This window comes from Danio rerio, chromosome 21, assembly GCF_052040795.2.
Source record: "Danio rerio strain M-AB ecotype USA chromosome 21, GRCz13ab, whole genome shotgun sequence".
NCBI lineage: Eukaryota > Metazoa > Chordata > Actinopteri > Cypriniformes > Danionidae > Danio > Danio rerio.
In genome coordinates, this window is record NC_141041.1 from 8,834,604 (window position 1) to 8,858,602 (window position 23,999).

At 35.2% G+C, this 23,999-nt stretch overlaps 2 protein-coding genes across 8 annotated transcripts in view; one reads left to right on the forward strand and one right to left on the reverse strand.

The window, feature by feature from the left end:
- The window catches only part of ap3b1a (adaptor related protein complex 3 subunit beta 1a), a 762,544-nt gene that overhangs the window by 343,035 nt on the left and 395,510 nt on the right, over positions 1–23,999 (forward strand). The window lies entirely within an intron of this gene.
- Positions 9,498–23,999, reverse strand: part of pde8b (phosphodiesterase 8B) — a 104,818-nt gene continuing 90,316 nt past the window's right edge. For 3 of the 6 annotated variants that reach the window (XR_015519919.1, XR_015519918.1, XR_015519920.1), the window contains exons 16-23: positions 21,941–22,070; positions 21,600–21,798; positions 18,117–18,334; positions 17,536–17,674; positions 16,954–17,121; positions 14,810–14,939; positions 11,097–11,381; positions 9,498–10,946 (exon numbers count right to left, since the gene is read on the reverse strand). Coding sequence is in view for 3 of the 6 variants with exons in the window: in XM_087300597.1 (XP_087156723.1) it covers positions 11,272–11,381; positions 14,810–14,939; positions 16,954–17,121; positions 17,536–17,674; positions 18,117–18,334; positions 21,600–21,798; positions 21,941–22,070 (1,094 nt within the window). In the remaining 3 variants the exon portion in view is untranslated. Of the gene's footprint in view, positions 11,382–14,809; positions 14,940–16,953; positions 17,122–17,535; positions 17,675–18,116; positions 18,335–21,599; positions 21,799–21,940; positions 22,071–23,999 lie in introns of all 6 variants that reach the window. The other 3 variants (XM_087300597.1, XM_087300596.1, XM_087300598.1) reach the window with 1 other exon arrangement.

The following is a 23,999-nucleotide window of genomic DNA, read 5'->3' on the forward strand; positions in this document are numbered from 1 at the left end:
TATCTATCTATCTATCTATCTATCTATCTATCTATCTATATATATATATGCAATATCAAACGAGTAGTAATGCGATATGGCTTCATATCAGCACTGGTGAGAGGCATACAAGGCCACAGACCAAGTACTATAGTGTCTCACCAGTGATGATGTGCTTTTGCGTTTATACAAAAATTTGACAGCACAATCGTGTATATAAAAAAATAAAATAAAACACAGAGTCTCAAAACCATTTTGTGTTAGGAACTACTTTCTTCCGCCATTCATTCACATCTGCAGCTGACGTGAGGGGTAAGGAGGCTGGACGAGTGCTGTTACTGGCAGCATATCACATAGCTTTCAGCCAATCAGATTTAAAAACCAGACAGAACTGTTGTGTGGTTATATATATATATATATATATACATACATACATTTTCTTTTTACATTTCCCAAAATCAAAAACATTCAATGTCAAAAATGTATGTGATGCTCAGATAATTGTGCTATAGTATGCAAATTCACATACAGATGAATCATTTGCATGTTAAAACTGTGATTTTTTTTTTTTAACCATTTTAAACCAATTTTTTGCAATCAACTGCGTAAGTGGGTATTTTTTTTTATCATTTAAATTTTTTTTGCAAATGTTAATGCTAATAAACAGCTAATGCTAACAAATGAAACCATAATAGTGACATGTTATCGATGTGATTCTTCAGCTTATGTTTCCGTAATTCTGAACTCTTGATTAAACCTTTATATTTGTGTGGACATTCAGATCAAACACACTTCATTGCAAATATTTATTTGTGTGTGTGTGCGCGTGCGTGGGTGCGTGCGTGTGTGTGGCACAAACACAACGCTTTCAGAGTCTGGGTTTAATCTCTGAAACAGCAGATGTAAAGACAGAAGTAAACAAAGCCAACAGACATTTTAATGCAACATACATCTATTCATTTTGTACAATACAATAAAATAAAATCCTTCAACAAACAAACAAACAAACCCGCTGAACGGCATGTGACCAGTTGTACTCTCAGTGATGCCATTTGTTCATTAAAAAATCGTTTATATACATCTGCACTTCAGAAATACAGTAATTGGCACACACTCTGCACCCATTGGTCGATCGGGCTGTGATGTCATAGTGAGGTCGTGATGGTGAGCCAATGAGGAGCCCTTTGATCGTGACACATGATGAGGCTTTTGAAGCTTCACAATAACAGGTGAATTATTACACTGATGACATGTTTAATACTTCTTTAGGTAGTCGCAGAGCTGATAGTGAACTGACAGTGATGATAGACAGGACGAGTGCTTGTTATGAGCCTGAGTATACACAGATTCGCTTCTGAAAATCAGTGTCAATCCTGAAGATGCTAAAGCTTATGGGTGGCTATGATCATCAGAGGAATTCAATCGAAAAGAATTGTGACTTCCTGTTTTAAAACTATAAAGATTAAAGAAGTTTATTCAGCTAAATGGCAGTTCCTGCTAAAAAAGCTTAACATTTTTTTTTACAAATTATAGTACATGTATTAACAGTTTTAAATCATGGTAAATACGATTTTTCTGAATTTACACTGTCTGAATTTAAAGTGAAATTTGTTTTTGAAATTAAATATTTCTAACTTTTGTTTTAAAATAAAAATAAATAAAAGTCAAAATTATAATCTATGGTAATGAAAATAATGCATCGAATACTGTTGGGAATAACCCACATTTTTAAAACTAAATTTATACATGCACACACATACACTATATATATATATATATATATATATATATATATATATATATATATATATATATATATATATATATATATATATATATATATATATATATATATATATATATATATAGTCAGAATTATTAGCCCCCGTTTGATTATTTATTTATTTTTTTTTTAAATTTCCTAAATGATGTTTAACAGAGCAAAGAAATTTTCACAGTGTCTGATAATATTTTTTCTTTTGGAGAAAGTCTTATTTGTTTTATTTTGGCTAGAATAAAAGCAGTTTTTAATTTTTTAAAATGCCATTCAGGGTCATTATTATTAGCCCCTTTAAGCTATATTTTTTTTTCTTGATAGTCTACAGAACAAACCATCATTATACAATAACTTGCCTAATTACCCTAACCTGCCTAGTTAATCTAATTAACCTAGTTAAGCCTTTAAATGTCACTTTAAGCTGTATAGAAATGTCTTGAAAAATATCTAGTCAAATATTATTTACTGTCATCATGGCAAAGATAAAAATAAATCAGTTATTAGAAATGAGTTATTAAAACTATTATGATTAGAAATGTGTTGAAATAAATCTGCTCTCCGTTAAACAGAAGGGAGGGGGGGGGGGTTGTAATAATTCTGACTTCAACTGTATATAAATAATCAAACAGTATGCAAATTTACCATTCACCAAATACTTCTGATAATACTTTATAAAACAAAATAAATATTTATTTGTATTTATGTATGTATATATAAAGCCAGGCATTTCCTTTAAGCAGTAAACCATCAACAACAGACAAAAACCAGCAGTAACTAAAGCACCATCAGCAGAAAAAAAACAAAACAGCATCTCAATATTACATCTTTGGAATGAATAAAAAACAAAATCCTCACTGAATCGCTCAGTATTTCATTGAGTGGTAAATGAAGGTTTACAGCAGTGAGTCTACAGTAGAGATTTAAGGCATGAACCTGAATAAACACTCGCTTTTAAAACATTTATATGAAGATCTGCAAAAAGAGTTCCTAGAAATTCAGTCAGCTTAAAAAAAAAAAAAAAAAAAAAAAAGGGTTTTGTGTTTTTAATCTACAGTAACAAATCCCAAGTTTTACAGTAAACGCGCTGGCGTATGGCTTCTCTCAGTCTATATGATGTATAAATGTTACACAATGCAGAAAGTGATCATTTTAGCAGTGAAGAAAGACAAAGCTGGCAGCGACGTAGAGAAAACCGCTAATATTTATGTCACTAAAGTTATGGAGTGACAAATGTGACAAAAAAAAACTTAATTATTGCACTGAAATATAAAAATAATGGATTAATGGATTTGTTCTCAGACCCCAATAGTGTTTGGGGTGTAAAAAATGCTGTTAAAAAATCTGTAAGAAACCAAATACATTTAGAAACATTACTTTTGTGTAATAATGTTTTTTTGGCTGCTCATTCTGCTGTGGCGGCCCCTGATGAATAAAAGGACTAAGCCGAAGGAAAATGAATGACTGAATTTTATTATTTTTGTGCATCATTTGACCACAAAAATTAAGAGTTTTACAGTAAACGCGCTGACTTGTCTTCTCTCAGTCTGTATGGAGGTATAAATTATTACAGAATGAAAAAAGTGATGATTTTAGCAGTGGAGAAAGACAAAGCTGGCAGTGACGTACAGAAAAAATATTTACACAAGAGATCACAGAGAAAAATCTACCCGTCAAACACTCAGACTTGTTGTTGATTATGACTAGTTTTCATATTTTAGAATAGTAATGATGTTATCAAAACTATAAAACAAGACGAATGGAAGTTATGGAGAGACAAAAGTGCCAAAACTATTGCACCAAAATGTAGAAATAAAAGAAGTTGTAATTTTTAAAATGCATTTCGTCTCTGACCCCAATAGTGTTTTCCCAAATGTATTAACGAGAAAAAATGCTGCAACAAACCAAAATACTTTCTCATTCTGCTGTGCCGGCCCCTGATGAATAAAGGGACTAAGCCCAAGGAAAATGAATGAATGAATTTGGTTATTTTCGTGCAGGGTCCACTTTTCACCACAAATATGAAGAGTTTTACAGTAAACGCGCTGGCTTATGGCTTCTCTCAGTAGATATGGATTAGTTTTATATTGTATAATAGTAGTGACGTTATCAAAACTATCAAATAAAGCAAATGGAAGTTATGGAGTGACAAAAGTGACAAAAAAAACAACAACATAACTATTGCACAGGAATGTAAAAAAAAAAAAAAAGTTCACTTTTTTTAAATGCATTTCGTCTCTGACCCCAATAGTGTTTTCCGAAATGTATTAACAAGAAAAAATGCAGCAAGAAACCAAATGCAACATTCATTTTGGGTGTTTTCTTATTTTTGTGCAGGGTCCGATTAAAAACTAGATATCACAAACGTCCCAGTATATAAATATCTACATCAAAACACACCTGTATAATAATTATTATTACATCATTTGAAATTATTTTGTTTCCTATTAAAGAGAGTATATTAATATTAAAGTAGTTTAGAATATTAAAGTATGATGCATAAAGGGTTTTATGCATGAATCACACTGGGATCAAACATTTCTGACTGTAACTATTTGTGTAGCAAGTATAAAGTAGATTTGGGAATGTAAATACAACATTTTTTTTATTAAAATTAATATGATGCTGTCTACATAAAAAAAATAAATAAATAAAGTGAATTGAATCGAAAAGAGTGGGAGTGAATGGGTTAATAATTATTGGACTCTATAAAACTGGAGTGCACTGGAGATATTACAAGACCTGAACAAATTTTGTAAAAATTGAATTACATTGTAATCGATGTAAATAAAGTCCCAATAAAAGCATAAAGCTGTAGATCTGTATGTGTGTTTAAGATCATGCCTAAGTGTCACAAGAAGCTAAGGTAACATCATTATTTTGCTTTGGAAATAAGAATGAACACACTTCCCACATCAAACAAACAACCATTAGCTCTGTGATACCTGTTCATACTTGTGTAAAACGCAGCTTCAGCACATAACAGCATCAGTGCAGTTTGATAATGTGCAGTTCTCTGATTTAACACTAGAGGGAGACAAAAGCATAATCTAATACAATTTATCCTGAAGCATTTCTATCTGCTCGAAAGAAAGGGGCGAAAATAAAAGCATGTAGACATTATGTACTATGAAGATATTCTTAAAGGGATAGTTCACCTAAAAATGAACATTTATTCACTATTTACTCGCTCTCAAGAGGTTTTAAGCCTACTTTATTCTGTTGAACACAAAAGAAGATATTTTGAACAATGTTTGAAACATGTAACCATTGACTTGTGGAGAAGGAAAAACAAATACTGTGGAAGTGTTTCAATTTACTCAACATTTTTCGAAATATCTTCTTTTCTGTTCTGTTCAAGAAGCAAATGAAAATCTTAAAGATTTAAAACATGCACGAGTAAACGAAGACAATTAAAATGTTTGGGTGAACTATCGCTTTAATGCATGCATGTAATCATTATTAATGTGTTACAATACAAAACATTAACATTATACCAGAGGTATAATGCCTTTAAAAATACATCATTTGTATCCAATCATAGTGTATATCAGTGTGTCTTATAGTCCCTGCTTTAAATATAGTCTGATTTAAATCTATAGATGATCAAAAGTGTTAATATTCTCCAAAAGCTGCAGATTCAGGAATGCTTTATAAAATACACAACATATACAGGCTTTAGAAGTGCTACCAAATACCACTGTTTTACCCTTGTGACCACATTAAAGAAAAAAGGGAGGGAAACAGATAGAATCAGGAAGGATGAGAGAACAGGAAAGAGGAAAAAAAAATCTCAACTCTGCAAGCTGCTGAATGTGCACCGCATGCCTTTCGCCTGCACAATGCCGTCTGGAGCGCTTCAAAACACAGTCAAAACAACAGAAAAACACACACACACACACACACACACACACACACTGCCAGCCTACAAGGGCACTGCCTTTAACACAACTGCAGGACTTTCACACTGTTCCATCTCAAGGCTATATCCTCAGTCCAAACACTCTCGTAGAGGATCGTTTCACGATTTTAATTCAAAAACAATACAGTGTTGAATAAGAATATGGAAGGCCAAAAGGTTTTATAAGATACAAGTGGAGTCTAATCATGTTAAAATGTATGACCGTGTTAAGGTGCGACTTTTGTATGTGTTAATTTTTGGGTGACAGTTCACCCAAAAATGAAATTACTTCCCATTTACTTGTTCCAAATCAGTTTGAGTTTCTTTTTCTGAGTAGATATTTTGAAGAATGCTGAAAAGCTGTAACCATTGACTTCCATAGTATTTGTATTTTTCTACTATCAAAGTCAATGGTTACAAGCTTTTTTTCCCCAGAGATTCTGCCATATTTTACCATTTTATAACGCTAAAGAATTTTCCCATATTTTTTATCTTTCTATGAAACTCTAATATTCCCTATTTGCGATTCCACCCTCTTTCTATTCATACATCTCAATGTTGACAGGTTTGGTATACATACATGCTAGTACACCATTGCAATACGGTGTTAAAATGTTAGACATATTCTAAATATTGACTGAAGTGTGTGGTATATGGAATGCCAAAAGGCCCAAAATATTTAAAAAGAAATGTGTGGAGTCTAATCGTGTCGAAATGTGTATGAACGTGTTTAGGTGCATATTTTTTGTGTTACTTAAAGGGGACAGTTCACCTAGAAATGAAAATTCTGACATCGTTTACTCACACTTTACTTCTTCCAAACCTGTTAGATTTTCTTTTTTCTGTTGACCACTAAAGTAGATATTTTGAAGAATGCAGAAAAGGCTGTAACCATTGACTTCCATAGTATTAGTTTTTTCTATTGAAGTCAATGGTTACAAGCGTTCTCTTATATGAGAATGTATTAAATATCTTCCTTTGTGTTCAACGAAATAAAAACTCAAACATGCTTGAAAGCACTTGATGGAGAGTAAAGTAAATGAATGTAAATTTAGATTTTTTGGGGGGGGGAACTATCGCTTTAAATATTTGTAGGTGTGTATATACATCACACCAACCATTTTTTTCCAGAGGTTCTACCATATATTACCATTCTATCCCGCTATTTTTCCCATATTTGTAATCAAAATAGTTTTAATAACTCATTTCTAATAACTTGATTTATTTTATCTTTGCCATGATGACAGTACATAATATTTGACTAGATATTTTTCAAGACACTTCTACAGCTTTAAGTGACATTTAAAGGCTTAACTAGGTTAATTAGGTTAACTAGGCAGGTTAGGGTAATTAGGCAAGTTATGTATGATGTATAACAATGGTTTGTTCTGTAGACTATCGAGGAAAAAAATAGCGTAAAGGGGCTAATAATTTTGTCCCTAAAATGGTGTTTAAAAAAACTTAAAAACTGCTTTTATTCTAGACGAAATTAAACAAAAAAGACTTTTTCCAGAAGAAAAAAATATTGTCAGACATACTGTGAAAATTCCCTTGCTCAGCTGAACATTATTTGGAAAATATTTTAAAAAGAAGAAAAAAATGCAAAGGGGGCTAAATTTTCTGACCTCAGTAAAAAATTTGCACCATTTCGTGGGGGGGGGGGTCCTAATAATGTGTTTATGACAAACATAGTTGCATTCATTCATTCATTCATTCATTCATTTTCCTTCAGCTTAGTCCCTTATTCAATTCAATTCAGCTTTATTTGTACAGCACTTTTACAATGTAGATTGTGTCAAAGTAGCTTCACATAAAAGGTCATAGTAGATTGGAACAGTGTCAGTCAGTTTTTTTAAGTGTTTAAGTTCAGTTCAGTTTAGCTCAGTTCAGTGTGGTTCAAACACTGAAGAGCACATCCATCGATGTGTAGCTCTACCGATGCCAAACCATGCAAGTTAGAGGCGACAGCGGAGAAGGAAAAAAATAAAACAGGACTTGCCACAGCGGAATAAACCACCAACTATTTTACGCAGCGGATGCTCTTCCAGCTGCAACCCAGTACTGGGAAACACCATCACACACACACTCATACCCTACGGGCAATTTAGTCCAATTCGCCTGTATTGCATGTCTCTGGACTGTGGGGTAAACCGGAGCACCCGAAAAAACCCACACCAACACAGGGAGAGCATGCAAGCTCCACACAGAAATGCAAACTGGCCTAGGCGACAGTGCTAACCACTGAGCAACCATCGTGGTTATGCTGCATGCTATATTAGCAATCATATCATTCCTGGTTTTTGTTTTTGCAATCAGGCTCAGAAAATAAATATGTATAAATGATGGTTATCAGATTCCAGATACCAGTTATTGGTAAATTTGAACATATCGGTGGGACATCAATTACAGTGACCGTTTACAGTGCAAAAGATCCATTTAGGAAAAGATTAACAGCAAATGAGCATTGTATAGGCCTAATATGAGAAACACTACCTTTTATGCACCATTTCAATGTGGTGATGTGATAGACCCATGAACATTTCCTGCTTTTTATTATTCTATTTTATAACTGCAATAAGAGGCAATTCAATAATATCTTTATGTTAAAACCATGTAAAAAGCTCTCATGACATTTTTATCAATATATGGCTCTTTTAGGATTCTCAGAAGCTATAGAAATTAAAACTGTAAAACATTGTTTTTATTTACATTGAAATGCATAATGTGACATGTTCATATTTTCCATGATTAATTGTAATTACTGGTTAAATTAGCAACGTGAAATGTAAGAAAACTATAAACTAAACCAGGATTCTGTTTAGAATAACCTAAAAATAACAAATGTGAAAAGCCCATCTATGTCATGATGTCATTGCAGCTGAAAGTATATATGTGTATATATACGTTACCAGTCAAAATTTTGGGTTCCGTAGGATTTTTTAAATGTTTTAAAATAAGCTTATCCTGCACAGTACAAAAATTGTGAAATTGTGTAAAATTTATTGCAATATAAAATAACTGTTCAAAAGTAGTTTATCAATTAATTTAATCATTTATTCCAGTGATTTTAAAGATGAATTTTCAGCTTCATTACTCCAGTCTTCAGAAATCACTCTAATATCTATTATTATTATTATTATTAATGGTAATAGTAATAAAATAATGATGACTAGAGTAATAATTTCATTTAAAACTACATATAAAAAGAGTAATAAATAAATATATAATAAAGAAATATTTAACAGTTTATTTTTTTTTACATTGAATAAATATGTCCTTGATAAACAGAATAATAAAAAAAAAAACATGACAAAAAACGACCCCAATCTTTTGACCGGTAATATATATATATATATATATATAGTTGAAGTCAGAATTATTAGCCCTTTTTTATTTTTTTTTTTTCTTAAATGTTTCCCAAATGATGTTTAGCAGAGCAAGAAAATGTTCACAGTGTGTCTGATAATATTTTTTTCTTCTGGGAAAAAGTCTTATTTGTTTTATTTTGGCTAGAATAAAAGCAGTTTTTAATTTTTTATGAACCATTTTAGTTTAAAATTATTAGCCCCTTTAAGCTTTATTTTTTTCGATAGTCTACAGAACAAACCATCGTTATACAATGACTTGCCTAATTACCATAACTTGCCTAGTTAACCCAATTAACCTAGTTAAGCCTTTAAATGTACTTTAAGCTGTATAGAAGTGTCTTGAAAAATATCTAGTCAAATATTATGTACTGTCATCATGGCAAAGATAAAATAAATCAGTTATTAGTAATGAGTTATTAAAACTATTATGTTTAGAAATGTGATGAAAAAATATCTGCTCTCCGTTAAACAGAAATTGGGGAAAAATAAACAGGGGGGGCTAATAATTCTGACTTCAACTGTATGCATATATATGCATACAGTATGCTGTCAAGTGTAACCCATCCGTCTGTGGACACTCAAGGTCTAACACGAGTAGTTGAATGTGGCATCTATGTATACATATCAATGTTTGGAACGGTGTATAACATGCTAAAACCCTCTGCTTTATTGTGCTGGTGTGTTCTAGAACCGTCATCTTAAAAGTCCTCAAGAGCTTCTTTCCGATCGCGTCTATACAACATAAAGAGTAAGAGGCTGAATGTCAACTGAATACAAACATTTCATAAATTCCCACTAAGCCTGTCTGCGAGCCAGTGCAGTTCAGCTGCGTGTCCAACTGTAATGAGGTGCACAAATAACAAATGACTCCTGCAGTTTTGCCTAACAAAAACATCTTTTGTCTCACCAATCGTTCAGAGTGACAGATTTCAAGAATACTAAACTAGTTTCCAGTCGAAATAGCTTCAGCCAAACATCTGTTTAAAACTCATCATTGTGCTTGATTATAAACGCACCTTTGGAGCCTGATAGCTTTTGGCTTGCAGAAACATCCGAAGGTTGTCTGCGATGTGTGTCTAGACCCGAGATATACAGCCGATTTCATTTGTAAATAAATAATACTTAAAAAAAAACCTATGTAACACTTATAATACGTGCGAGTCCACCATCAGTTTCAGTGGTCTCTTCATGAGGCTGTGCTGGAGTTTGGTTTCACACAGAGGATAACTCTTATCTTTGTTTCTTTTTTAAGGGAATGTTGCATCCATACGGATTTTTGCGTGAAGTAGGAATGTTAATGTGTAAAATGTGTATACATTCATCACTAAGCACACACACACACCCGCTCTACCCTTACACAGACACGCATTATCACGATTCACGTTATTACAGTATGTGTCGGGATATACAGTGTTTCAGAGAAATATATTCTTTGTTATTATTGGCTATTTATATCAAAATTATTGATCATTATTTACCAGTCCTTGGAGTCTGAGAAAGGCTTGAGTCGTTCTGATACAGAAAGTGCCGGAATAATGACGGCCCGCAGCAGGCTGATCCGTCGTTTTTACATTCTCGCACACTGAATTGCGCTCGGTGCTGGTCAACACCGATTCATCATCCGAATGCAAATGCATCTTCAGTTCTTTCAGTTTGGCAACTTGACATTTGAGTCTGTCCACAAAATTTGAATCTTATCAAATGAATAAAGGCGAGACTGAAGGGAGTGCCTCAGGGCTCACTATTGGCTCCTTTGTGGTTTCCAAAGTTTTTTGTCCTCCTTATATCTGCTTCAAAGTCCAAATAAAGCCCTTTGGCATTTGGATCTGTGATCCACGTATCTGTTAATGTATACACATGTATAGCTCACATGTCAGTCCCACTTTAAATCCCATAGTTGAGCGTGTAAAATATATACAGTCCTCTACCGGTCAAAGATCAGTCTTTATCTTCTCATGTCAGACATTACAAAAATAATTGTCCATAAATCATTAAAAACAGCTGAGTATTTTTTTTAAAAGAGAAGAGACGTAAGTGAAAGATGCTGGAAGAGGACTGTATGCTGATAAAGTGCATTCGTTTTGTCATTTGTTTGTGTTTTACCCTTGTTACCGGGCGATTGTCGCTAGATGTGGAAACAGGGCTGCTGATCTGTGTTCAGTGGACGGAAACCTGGAGGCCTGACAGAGATGCTACATTCATGGCGTAACCTCTGACCTTTGACCTCAGGGGTAAGGGCGTCGGAAGGGTCATGGAGGAGGTGGAGGCCGAAGGCTTTTACATTTCATCTCATCCAAGTTCTTCCAGTATTTGTAGTTCTCTGCCAAATGCTCCATCAGACCTGGCAAACTGGCAAAGGCTGAGAAAGAGAAACAGAGAGAAATTAATCTAAAAAATAAACTTGATATACAGCATGTACAGTTGATGTCAAAATGATTCACCCTCCTATGATTTTTTTATTTATTTATTTTTTTGATGTTTAACAGAGCAAGGAATTTTTGGAAACAATGGCTTTGGGAAACACCAAGTCAACAAACTATGTTTGTAACGACGGAACTTGCGACCTTAATTGACTAACGATGGTTTTTGGAATCGCAACCCTGAAAGATTGTTTAGCATAGGGGGTGAAATGGTCATTCAAATTCACAATTTTTAATGTTGCAGTATGTATTTGAATTTTGATGGTCGGTTCCTTTAATGGAAAGCTCAGATTTGATTATAATAATTTGTTTTGGTAACAGAGTTTGAGGTTAACACTATCGTTATTAATCACACTTTGATTATTCATGTTTTTACCCTTTACCATTGCACACACTTTGTAATATTTTATTTATCATGTTTAAGAGTCTCTTTAGCCAGGCTTTCTGCAGATATCATAATGTCAAATTTAAGACTTTTTAAGACCATTAAGAATTCAATTTAAGACCACATAAATATCTATATCGCAATATCAAAAACATGCACGCACAAAGAGAAAATGCAAAAAATAAAAAAAAAATCACAAAATTTGAGGTAAGATAAATGTATTCAAATTGAACAGTACTAAATACAGGTTAGATGCACCATTGAACTACAAATAGTACAAAAAACAAAAAAACAAACAAAATCTTAAGGCTGATTTATACTTTCGCCTGGCGGCGCATCAGGCACCTCAAGAAACTGACGAGGCTTTGAGGCTTGACACATTCACCAATGAGATATTCTTTTAAATAACAGGGGGCGGTCAAAAGAAACAGACGGTAAAATCAGACAGATAAACAGAGAAGTGGAAAGTTTCCTGAAGTACTGTAGGTCATATCATTAATATCATTTAAAATAATCATTTTTTATCATTTTTATAATTTATTATAAAGATTTTTATAACCATTCAAGATATTTTCAAATCAAATTTTATTTAATCTAAATGATGCATCACTTGTCGTACCTGTCGTACCTGTTTTAGACAAAATCTCTTCAAAGTGTTTCATATTCAACTCAAATAAAACGCGGCGCTGCGCTAACTGTTCACGCGAGTCTCAAAACATCTCGTGAGCTCCGCCAGCCGAAATCATGACACGCGCACCCAAAGCGAACCTCCGCAAACACAGCAATGACGTCACATTAGCCGCGCGCACTGAGGCTAGTGCATGCTGGTCTTATTTGTAGCTGTAATACCGCAAATTACAATTGACTAGTGAAATAAAGAACTACAACATCACGAAAGCATCTAAAATGAGCGTTAGATGTAGCGTCACATGGACATCGGAAAAATAAGACCTGTGCAAAATATTTAAGACCTAGAACAGCAAATTTAAGACTTAAATTTAGATTTTTAAATTTTAGACTTTTTAAGACCCCGCGGAAACCCTGTTAACCCATGTTTATTTTATTATAAAGAGATCAGATATTAAGTTTAACAATTTTTTTCACTAATAAAACAATTTGCCTTAGTGATGTAGTGTAAAAAACAAAAAAAAAAAATGTTATATTAAAAATTTTCAATAATTTTCTATATTGAATGACATGAAACATGATATCATGATAATTTTTTTCCATTATTGTCCAGCCCTACGCCCAACCCAACCCTACCCCTAAATCAATCCTCACAGGAAACAATCTGCATTTTTACATTTTAATAGTACTTCATTCTGTCTGAGAATTTATGAGCCATTTTCCTCATGGGGATTAAAACATATCTCCTTTTGGTCTCTGCAATGTAGGCAAAATAAGAGGCGCACACACAAAAACACACATACACATTTATACAAACAGACAGACAGACAGACAGACAGACAGACAGACAGACAGACAGACAGACAGACAGACAGACAGACAGAAAGAAAGAAACAGACAAACACATGCAGAATAAAGTACACACACACACACAATTCACATGCAATCACAATTCACAGACCCTCACATCCACAAACGGACATACACTACCACAAATGTGCACATAACACACAAACACACACGTACACAATCTCAAACATTTAAATGTACATACACACAGACACACTCTCATACACACTCACACAAACACACATACTAACACACACCAAACACAGCTCCTCTATGATAAACTGACCCGATCGTGACCTTGGGAACTAAATCTGCAGAGAGCTCAAGAGATTCTGCTTCACTGCATCCTGACCTCAGACTACGGAAATCAAAGACACACACACACACACACACACACGCACACACTCGCGCACACACACACGCACACACTCGCGCACACACACACGCACGCACACACACACACACGCACACACACGTACGCACGCACGCACTCACACACACACACACACACACACACACACACACACACACACACACACACACACACACAAACACACACAAACACACACATAGGCAGATGCACATTCCTTCTCCCTCTCTTACTCTCACACACACTCGCACTCTCTCCAGTATGTCTGAAGTTTCCGTGACATCATCACGAGTGTTGTGTGTTGACAGTGAGCAGGTTTATTCTCTAGGGTCTGGCTCAGTGGGAAACACACAACCTCAAGTTTCCAAAGCTCGCCACAGTCGGCTCAACCTCCAGATAACATGATCACAACCTCTCAGCAATCTAACACAAGCCTGGATCTCAAGCCTTCCGGTCCAACATCTTCTGCAGCTAATGGAGCGTTTGATCTCGCTTAGGAGAATCAGATGTGTCAGGAGACGCCTGGGAAAATATATATTCGCTCTCCCACTCAAAGAGACACACAAACAGAACGATCTTTTGCCCCTTAGTGTTTGCGGCTTCCTGGAAAACGTACAGTTGAAGTCAAAATTATTACAGCCCTCCTTTTTTTTCTTTGTCAAGTATTGCTCAAACAATATTTAACAGAGCGAGGAATTTTTCACAGTTTTACTATAATAGTCTTACTTGTTTTATTTTAGTTAGAGTAAATATACAGGGGAGCTAATAAATATATCTATCAACAGATCTGTCCACCCATCCATTTATCCATCCGTTTATCCATCCATCCATCCATATATATCTATCTGTTTGTCCATCCATCCTTCTATCCATCCATCCATCCATCCATCCATCTATCTATCTATCCATCTATCTATTTATCTGTCTATCCACAGATCTATCTATCTATCTGTCAGTCCATCAGTCCGTCCATCCATCCATTTATCTATCTTTGTCCGTCTTTCTGTCTAACTATCTATCTACTTTATTAGCAAGTCAAACTGCAGTCTCTGTGATTAATACACTGGATTTTGTTATGTTTGTTTTTGAAATAAAACCTCTGAACTTGTACGTGTGTGTGTAGTGTGTATATTTACCATCCCATGCATCAAACATGTCTGTGATGAAATAGTCGATGAAGGAGATCTGGGATTTAGGAATGCTGCAGGTGTTCCGGTCAAACACTGGCATGACAACCGGCAAACCCTGTCTTTTCTCTTCATCAGTCTAATAAAACGAAGACATCACAGACACAGAAAGCAAATGATTGAGGAAAAAAGGACAACAAATAATTAACAAAAACTTTTTTTGGAATTTATTGACAAAAAAAAATTATGAGACTTTTTTTTTTTTTTAAATGAACGATTCAGTTTTGTGCATTATCACACAAAAATGTAGAACAATCTCTTGTTTTATTTAAAAATGCCTTAATAAAATATTTATTTTGCAATATCTATCTATATCTTAGGATTTATTATGCGTTATCTAAAATAAAGTTGGCGAGGCAGTGGCGCAGTAGGTAGTGCTGGCGCCTCAAAGCAAGAAGGTCGCTGAGTCGCTGGTTCGAACCTCGTCTCAGTTGGCGTTTCTGTGTGGAGTTTGCATCTTCTCCCTGCCTTCGTGTGGGTTTCCTCCGGATGCTCCGGTTTCCCCCACAGTCCAAAGACATGCGGTACAGGTGAAATGGGTAGACTAAATTGTCCGTAGTGTAAGAGTGTGTGTGTGTATGTGTGTGGATGTTTCCCAGAGATGGGTTGCGGCTGGAAGGGCATCCGCTGCGTAAAAACTTGCTGGATAAGTTGGCGGTTCATTTCGCTGTGGCGACCCCGGATTAATAAAGGGACTAAGCCGACAAGAAAATGAATGAATGAATAAAATAAAGTTTTTGTAACAATATTAAGAAATAACTATAATGTGAAATAATACGATTATGATTTTAGTCTCAGCACTTACTTTAATAAATAATAATTAATTTAGTATTTTATACCAAATATAATACTATCTATATACTAAAATATAAATATTACTAATATTATACTATCTATCTATCTATCTATCTATCTATCTATCTATCTATCTATCTATCTATCTATCTATCTATCTATCTATCTATCTATCTATCTATCTATCTATCTATCTATCTATCTATCTATCTATCTATCTATCTATCTATCTATCCAACCATCCATCCATCCAACTATCCATTCATCCAAACAACCATCCATTCATCCATCCATCCAAATAAATATTTATATATATTATAAGATATATATTAAGTATTATAAATATATATATATTATAAATATATATATATTAAGATATATTATGAAAAATGAATAATGTAATATAACATAATATAATATAACATAATATAACATAATATAATATAATATAATATAACATAAACTACTACATACATTAACTACTACTGAACATTATAAGTCATGTTAAATGTCAATAAAAGTCAATGAAAAGACATTTACCCCTTTCACATATACAGACCTTTCCGGATAACTACCGTTAATTTTCCAGACAGGGATCATGTGTGAACAGGCCCTTTTTGAAAGCATCGGTAAATTCATTTGGGCAATTTTCCGAAAAGATAAGTTGTAAAACTACCGGTAATACGCCGGAATGCTGCTCGGTGTGAATGCTGAAGGAAAATTGCTAGAAAGAGCATGTTCCCGATTAGAACATCTACTCCAGCAAATCAGAACAGTCAGACGCATTCACATTTGCGCTGTTTATAAAAAAAAAGCCTTTGATTATTTTTCCAGACACATTTAGCTTCTAGACGTTAGTCAGATAAAGTTTCTATGTTCCGTCTTAATGCCATTAATGCCTTAATGCCATGGAAAAAATGATCAATAAAAAGCTTATGATTAACCGCTGTTTGTTTACCTTCAAGCTTTGCTTCAGTTGCTTGACACGTGTGCACGTGAAGCAGCTGGTGAGCGCCAGCACACACACATATTATGTACCATCAACCGTCAACAAAAGCCGTTTAGAGGTTGGTTCTAGTTAATGACGTCAGAATTTACCGGTATTTTGGAATTAATGTGTGAACTGTCTTTTCCGAAAAAAGTCTGTGCCTGTGTGAACAGCGCTTTTTTGAATGTACCGGTAAAGTCGTTCCGGATATTCACCGGTATCACTGTGTGAAAGGGGTTCATTGACATTAAAAAGACATTGTCAGGATATGCACGAGGACTTCATATACTGTATGTATGAACTTGTTTACCTGAGCGAAATACTCCTCTGAAATGCGACCGGCCCATTCAATGCAGAGCTCCAGCGGTCGACAGGGATTGGCCACATCCGCACATTTAATCAGCATTCGTTTAATCAGTAGCCGATTCTCAGGAGAGTTACGAATACTGGCCTGACCCTCACAATCACTGCCTTCACTCTGTTTCACATAGAGATCAGCATTGCTTACAGACGACACTCATTTGTACGTACAGTTGAAGTCAGAATTATTAGCCCCCTGTGCATTTTTTTTCCAATTTCTGTTTAATAGAGAGATTTCTTTAACACATTTATAAACAAAAAGTTTTAATAACTCATTTTTAACAACTGATTTCTTTTATCTTTGCCATGATGACAGTACATAATATTTTACTAGATATTTTTCAAGATACTAGTATTCAGTTAAAGGGACATTTAAAGGCTTAACTGGTTTAATTAGGCAAGTCATTGTATAATAATGGTTATCGTTTGGGAAATTTTTGAAAAAGAAAAAACTAAATCACAGGAGGGCTAATAATTCTGACTTCAACTGTACACACAGTATGGAAAAACAGTAACGCGTGAAGTGTCTTACATTGGAACTTGTCTCTTCTATGGCACTCATGGGTTTGTTGATGCTGTTGACGAACTTATTGACGTGTTCGAAGTGTCGAGTCATTTCTGTTGCCAATACCATGTCGATTATGGCCTGCCGCAGCGTCCGAAACTGAGTCCTGGATATTGAGAGGTTGAAAGAGGTTAGTACAAAATAAAAAATATCATTAAAACGTACACGACTGTTACCGTTTATATCACTGTGTTTACAAGTGTTGAAGACGAACTGATATTCTTATATGGTAATAAGTGCTTGGTTTCAGCCAATCAAAACAGACTGGAGCATCTGACCAATCAGTGCATAGTAGGCTTTTGGAAGGTAGGGTTTAGAGAGACTGGATGTGAAAACAAACCTATTCGGAAACTCAGAGGGCAATGCTGATTCCACAATGGCAGGTCATTTTAACATTCAATATATAAACTGTACTAGTCTATTTTCATGCAACTTATTTTTCAGGACCTAGCATAATATTTTTCTTCAAGTGCTAGTATGTATTCATTTGTATATATTGGGGAGCCTTTATTGAGCACAACAGTGACATTTTAAGCAGGCACTGGTACCTTTCCATGTTCTTGAAGATGTTGCACTTGCTGTCCCGTACGGTGAGCTGGAAGGCGAGAGCAGCATGGTGACTCTCCAGTACGGCTGTATCGTTGTACAGAATGGCCAATTCACTGCCTGCGTTGCACAGGAATGAGTTTGTGCGGCCCGGATGATCCACGTCATGAACTGTCGCAGCTAACAGAGCGGCAACTTCATCTAGCTGGTCAAGACTGGCCTGTAAACACAGCACAGATTAATGTTTGTAAATAATATTTGAACTGCATCACCTCGCATCATGCCTGAGACAACGCTTACATGGCAATGATTTAGTCAATAACAGAAAAGCTTTTTCACTTGTGATACTATTGTTAAGTATTGCAATAATGATTTTTCGTATAATATAAGATTCCCTTAAAAAATTTTATTTTTATTAGCTGTTTTCGAAATTAATGATTAATTTAATGACATTAAAATAAACAGGTAAAAGACTATTTCTAATCTAATTAATTCTAATTCAGATAAAAAAACGGTGTCAAGGTGCAAACATTTAGGGCTCTATTTTGACGATCCATGCACAAAGTGCAAAGCGCAGAGCGCAAAAGTAGTTAGTGCGTGTCAGAATCCACTTTTGCTAATTTAAGGATGGAAAAATCAGCTTTTCGCCGTGGCGCATGGTCTAAAAGGGTTGAGTTTATTTTCTTAATGAGTTATAGGTGTGTTTTGAGAATAAACCAATCAGAGTCTCATCTCCCATTCCCTTTAAGTTGCGTTGTGCCATAGCGCATTTGCTATTTAAATGACGGACTTTGTAAATGCAAAAACTGAGCATTTCACTAGCAAGAAAACAGTTAAACAGAGCATCTACAGCGCGAGAATGAGAGATAAGCCCTTCTCATTATCTACTTTCACTTTCGCCCTTGTGGATAGGGAAACCTTGTATGCACAGACATCCATTAGCCTATAAATAATTTATTTTGCATGTCAAGCACAAATATATGTTTCAAACCTATTTCTAAATTCAGTTCTAATTTCCAGCAAACGAATAAATGAACAATAATAATGAAGTGTGTTAAAAAAAACTGGGTTATATCCAAATACACATGCTGTGCCCCATATGGTCTAAAACCTGACAGGTGGGCAAATTTAAGCTTGTTTTTAATAAAACAAATATAAATATGCATATAATAAATAATACTGCCAATAACGATAACAATATACAAAAGCAAATTGTTATGAATAAATTTAAAAAGCCCCCCGAGATGAAGAAGGCATGAAAGTCTGGATTTTATATTTATGTAGGGTAGAAAATAATATGTTTTGTAATATTTTAATCTTTTATATTTATATCCTATAGGTCTTTTAAACACTTTGAATGAATGAAGAGCTCAGATAGTAAGGCCCCGTCTAATTGGTCAAATTTAGATAAACAATCAATACATTAAATAAATGTCTGCGACACGTATATTGCATATACTATTATAGGGATAACAACAATTCTGCGACATGCTATTGCATATATAGACTGTCCCTACTTGCATTTCAGGCTTTAGGGTTAAAGCAAAGCATGATGCCCATTTCACTAGTTTTGCAATCACACATGAACTTAGAGTACACGCAAACTCAATAAGAGAGAAAAAAAAGCAAGAAAGAAAAAAGAAATGAATGAAAGAAAAAAGAACGAACAACGAGCGAGCAAGCGAGTAAACTAACAAAAGAACGAAAGAAAGAATGAACGAAAGAAAGAATGAACGAAAGAACGAGCGAAAGAATGAACAAACAAAAGAAAGAAACAAAAAAGTAAAAAAGAACAAAGGAATGAAAGAAAGAACAAAAGAAAAAAAGAACAGACAAAAGAAAGAATGAAAGAACAAACGAAAGAATGAAAGAATGAAAGAAAGAACAAAAGAACGAACAAACAAAAGAAAAAAATAACAAACGAACAAACAAACAAACAAACAAACAAACAAACGAGTGAGCGAACAAACAAAATAATGAGAAAAAGAATTAACAAAAGAACAAATGAAAGAACAAATGGAAGAACAAATGAAAGAACAAACAAATGAACAAACAAAAGAATGAAAGAATGAACCAATGAAGGAAAAAACGATGAACAAACGAATGAATGAAAGAACGAACTAACAAAAGAAAGAAAGAACAAGAACCAACAAATGAAAGAACAAAAGAAAGAACGAACGAATGAAAGAAAGAAAGAACAAAAAAAGAAAGAGAACAAAAGAAAGAATGAGTGGATGAAAGTAAGAACAAACAAAAGAAAGAAAGAAAAGAAAGAACAAAGGTAAGAAAGAAACAACAAGAAAGAACGAACGAATGAAAGCAAGAACAAACGAAAGAAAGAAAGAACAAAAAAGAAACAAAGAACAAAAGTAAAAAAAAGAAAGAAAAAAGAAAGAACAAAAGAAAGAACAAAAGAAAGAATGACAGAATAAACAAATGAACAAACAAAAGAAAGAATAAACAAAAGAACAAAAGAAAGACAGAAAGAACACATGAAAGTATGAATAAAACAGAAAGAACAGACGAAAGAAAGAACAAACGATAGAACTGAAAAAAGAACAAAAATAAAGGACGAACGAACGAACGATAGAACGAAAGAAAGAAAGAACAAAAGAACGAACAAACAACAGAACGAACGAACAACAGAACGAATGAAAGAAAGAAAAAGATAGAACGAACAAATGAACAATAGAACAAAAGAAAACGAAAGAAAAAAAGAAAAAGAAAGAAAGAAAGAAAGAAAGGAGCACAGACAGTACTGTTCAGCTAAAGATACCATCCTCTCCTGAGCTTTTGGGCATCCTGAGGAGAATGCTCCACAGCAGATTGACAGAATCTGCTGGAACTAGAATACATGCATTATAAAATACATAATTTTCCAGATTGAGAAGGTTGAGAAGATTGAGATTCGATGCACAAGGGTACACGTCTGGCAAAAGTACCAAAGGTTGAGGCACAGTGTGAAGTCATTAATATTCAAAATGGTCTGAAAAAAATTGGTAAAAAAAAAAACCCAATCCTGAAACAATACCAGAATCAATCCCAGAACATGCTTTATTCACAATTTTATGGCAACTGTGTGGAATCATCAGTCCGTGTTAAAGATCCCATGAAACAAAAATAAAGTTAGTTTCAGTCTGGTAGTTTTAAGAATATCTATAATCTTGTGCGCTTCAGAACAGTGACAACATTCACGTTTAGAAACTAAAAAACTGACATAAACATCCAGAGCTTGCAGTTTGTCACTTCCGCCTAAATGGATCAACGACCTTTTTACATCTCCTCATACTTCAGGTTCTCATCATATCTTGACCAATCAAATGCTCTCTAGAATCTAACATGCCCTACCCCCTTCAAGACGCTTCTCTATCTCTATGTCCCACCCTCTCCTCATGTTTCAATTGAGATTATGTCAAACGTTGAACAGAAAATGCACATTTCAAAGCACTGGACGGGACCTTTAAAAAGGCTTTGTGTGAGTTTACCTTGACTCTCTCCTTGCGCAGGAAGTAAGCGGTGGCGTGCAGCACGTCAGCGGCGTGTGTGGAGTTATGGTAGGAGTTTGAGGAGTGATAGTTGGTCTCGATCACCTGCAGCCACAAGCGCAGCGTGGACTCGGAGCAGTTCAGAAACTCGCACACGCCAAACGCAGAGAAGATCTTCAGACCCAGGTACGACAGTGGCCTACATGCGCACACACACACACACGCACGCACGCACGCACGCACGCACACACACACACACACACACACACACACACACACACACACGTTAATACTACATTTCAGACAATGAAATGAAAGAAATGCTGATGTCCTGTTGGTACCTCTTGTGTGTGGCTGCCTCCAGCTCCAGGATGTTGAACTCCCACTGCTCCTCTTCATTCAGCAGCTCTGCGATGGACGGCGGGATGTCATTCAGCGGGACGGGCACACCCAGCTGACTCTGACTCATGTCTGACAATTACAGGAGAAATTAAACGTTAATTGTCTTGTTTTTTTTTTTTTAGAAATTGTGTGTTACATTACATAACATGTAATATGGCAGTTCATTCCGCTGTGGCAAACCCTAATTAATCAGGGACTAAGCCGAAAGGAAATGAATAAATGAATGAGCATGTAATATTTTGTAATTTTTGGCATGTCTGACAATCACATGATATTTTTGTTTAATTTATTAATTATCATGTCATTTTGAATTATTAATACCCATCATTAATAATGTAATACTTGGCAGCATGGTAAAAAAAAAAAAAAAACGTGTGTATTTCTAGACCTTTTTCTTAGAACGCAAAATTACCCATTATGCTCTTTGTGTATGTGCAAGGAGAATGCTAAGAACTTCCCGTCAGCAGATGATCGTATAAACAGTCACATAACATTTGGACAGTTTTGAAATTATAGGCTGCGTCCGAAACCGCATACTTCCATACTATAGACCTTTTTCATGGCTGCTGCATGGAGGGCGCCATAGCGACTAGCGTCTTCCGGCATAATGCTAAAAACTTCCGTTTACAGCGTGTACAACTGGTAATTTGCGCTCCGAAAATGGGTTTCAATAACGTTTTTAATGGATAACAGAGTGTTTTTGTGACACACAACTTAGAAATGTGTGTTAAAGCCGTTATAATCTGTCACATGTGGTTCAAGCGCGTCAGAAATAGCAGAAAAACGTTCTCCTAGTTCACGTGTCTGCCGTCAGAAATAACGTACAGTGTGTGTGTGTGTGTGTGTGTGTGTGTGTGTGTGTGTGATCCCGGCCTGTCAGCTGTTAGCTCGGCGGCTCTTTAACACACACGCACACAGAGAGAGAGAGAGAGAGAGAGAGAGAGAGCAAACCAGAGTACTGGCATGAAACTTAACAGGTGACTTATAAAAGTCGTGCAATTTACAAAAACGACCAATAAAAGTCTGTTACTGATCCTCTGTTGGCTGATTTGCTGTTCATTCTAATCGCGAGCCGTTTGTGTTTTATTTCGTGTGTTGTTTTTACCACGGTTTGTGTTTTTCTGTCATTTCGAAATGACACTAGCCTATATTTTCACTTTGTCACAGTTATTAAATCAGTGTGTCAGTGGCACAGTACAGGCTACGTGTGTGTGTCAAACATTTTGGTGAATTACATTTGTTTGGGCTGGTTATATATTTGAAATAAAGAGAAAATGTTGTCTTTAGCGATGACAAGGCTTCATTTAAACTGCAGAAGATGCCGTTTGACAAAGAGGGGAAAATGCCTCACAGCAGCTTTCCATCCTATTAGATCGCATTTCTTTAAGTAATGAGTCCAGGAGATGGTGCTGATGGACAACAGTATTAGTTCAAAGAGGATAAAAGCAGGTAAAATAGATTAAAACTATCGTCTCAAAGCTGTCCAAATGTGACTGTTTACACGCATCAGCTGCCGACCGGAAGTTCTTCGCATTCTCCTTGCGCATACACGCAAAGCATAATGGGTAATTTTGTGTTGCAAGAAAAAGGTCTATATAGTACACTAAAATTAGTATGAGAGCCGAGTAGTATGTCCGAATTCATAGAATTCGAAAATCAGTATGCGAGAAGTACCTGGATGACTTACTACTTCCGGCGAGATTCTGGAGTGCGCATCCCATGCATGCTGCGCTATCCCATGATGCCCCGCGAGCGAATTCATGAATGGGAGTGAAGACGCAAATGACGCAGGTAGGTCGCGTGACCATGACAAAATGGCAGATGTAGTACGTCCGAATTCCATTCATACTTTTCACAATCATACTGTATAGAACGCACTTATCTAATGGCCGAGTAGTATGTTTACATTCAAATGCAGTACCTACTGAGTAGTAGGCGGTTTCGGACGCAGCCATAGTTTTAGGGCCCTTTCATACACCCGGGGCAATGCGGCACAAG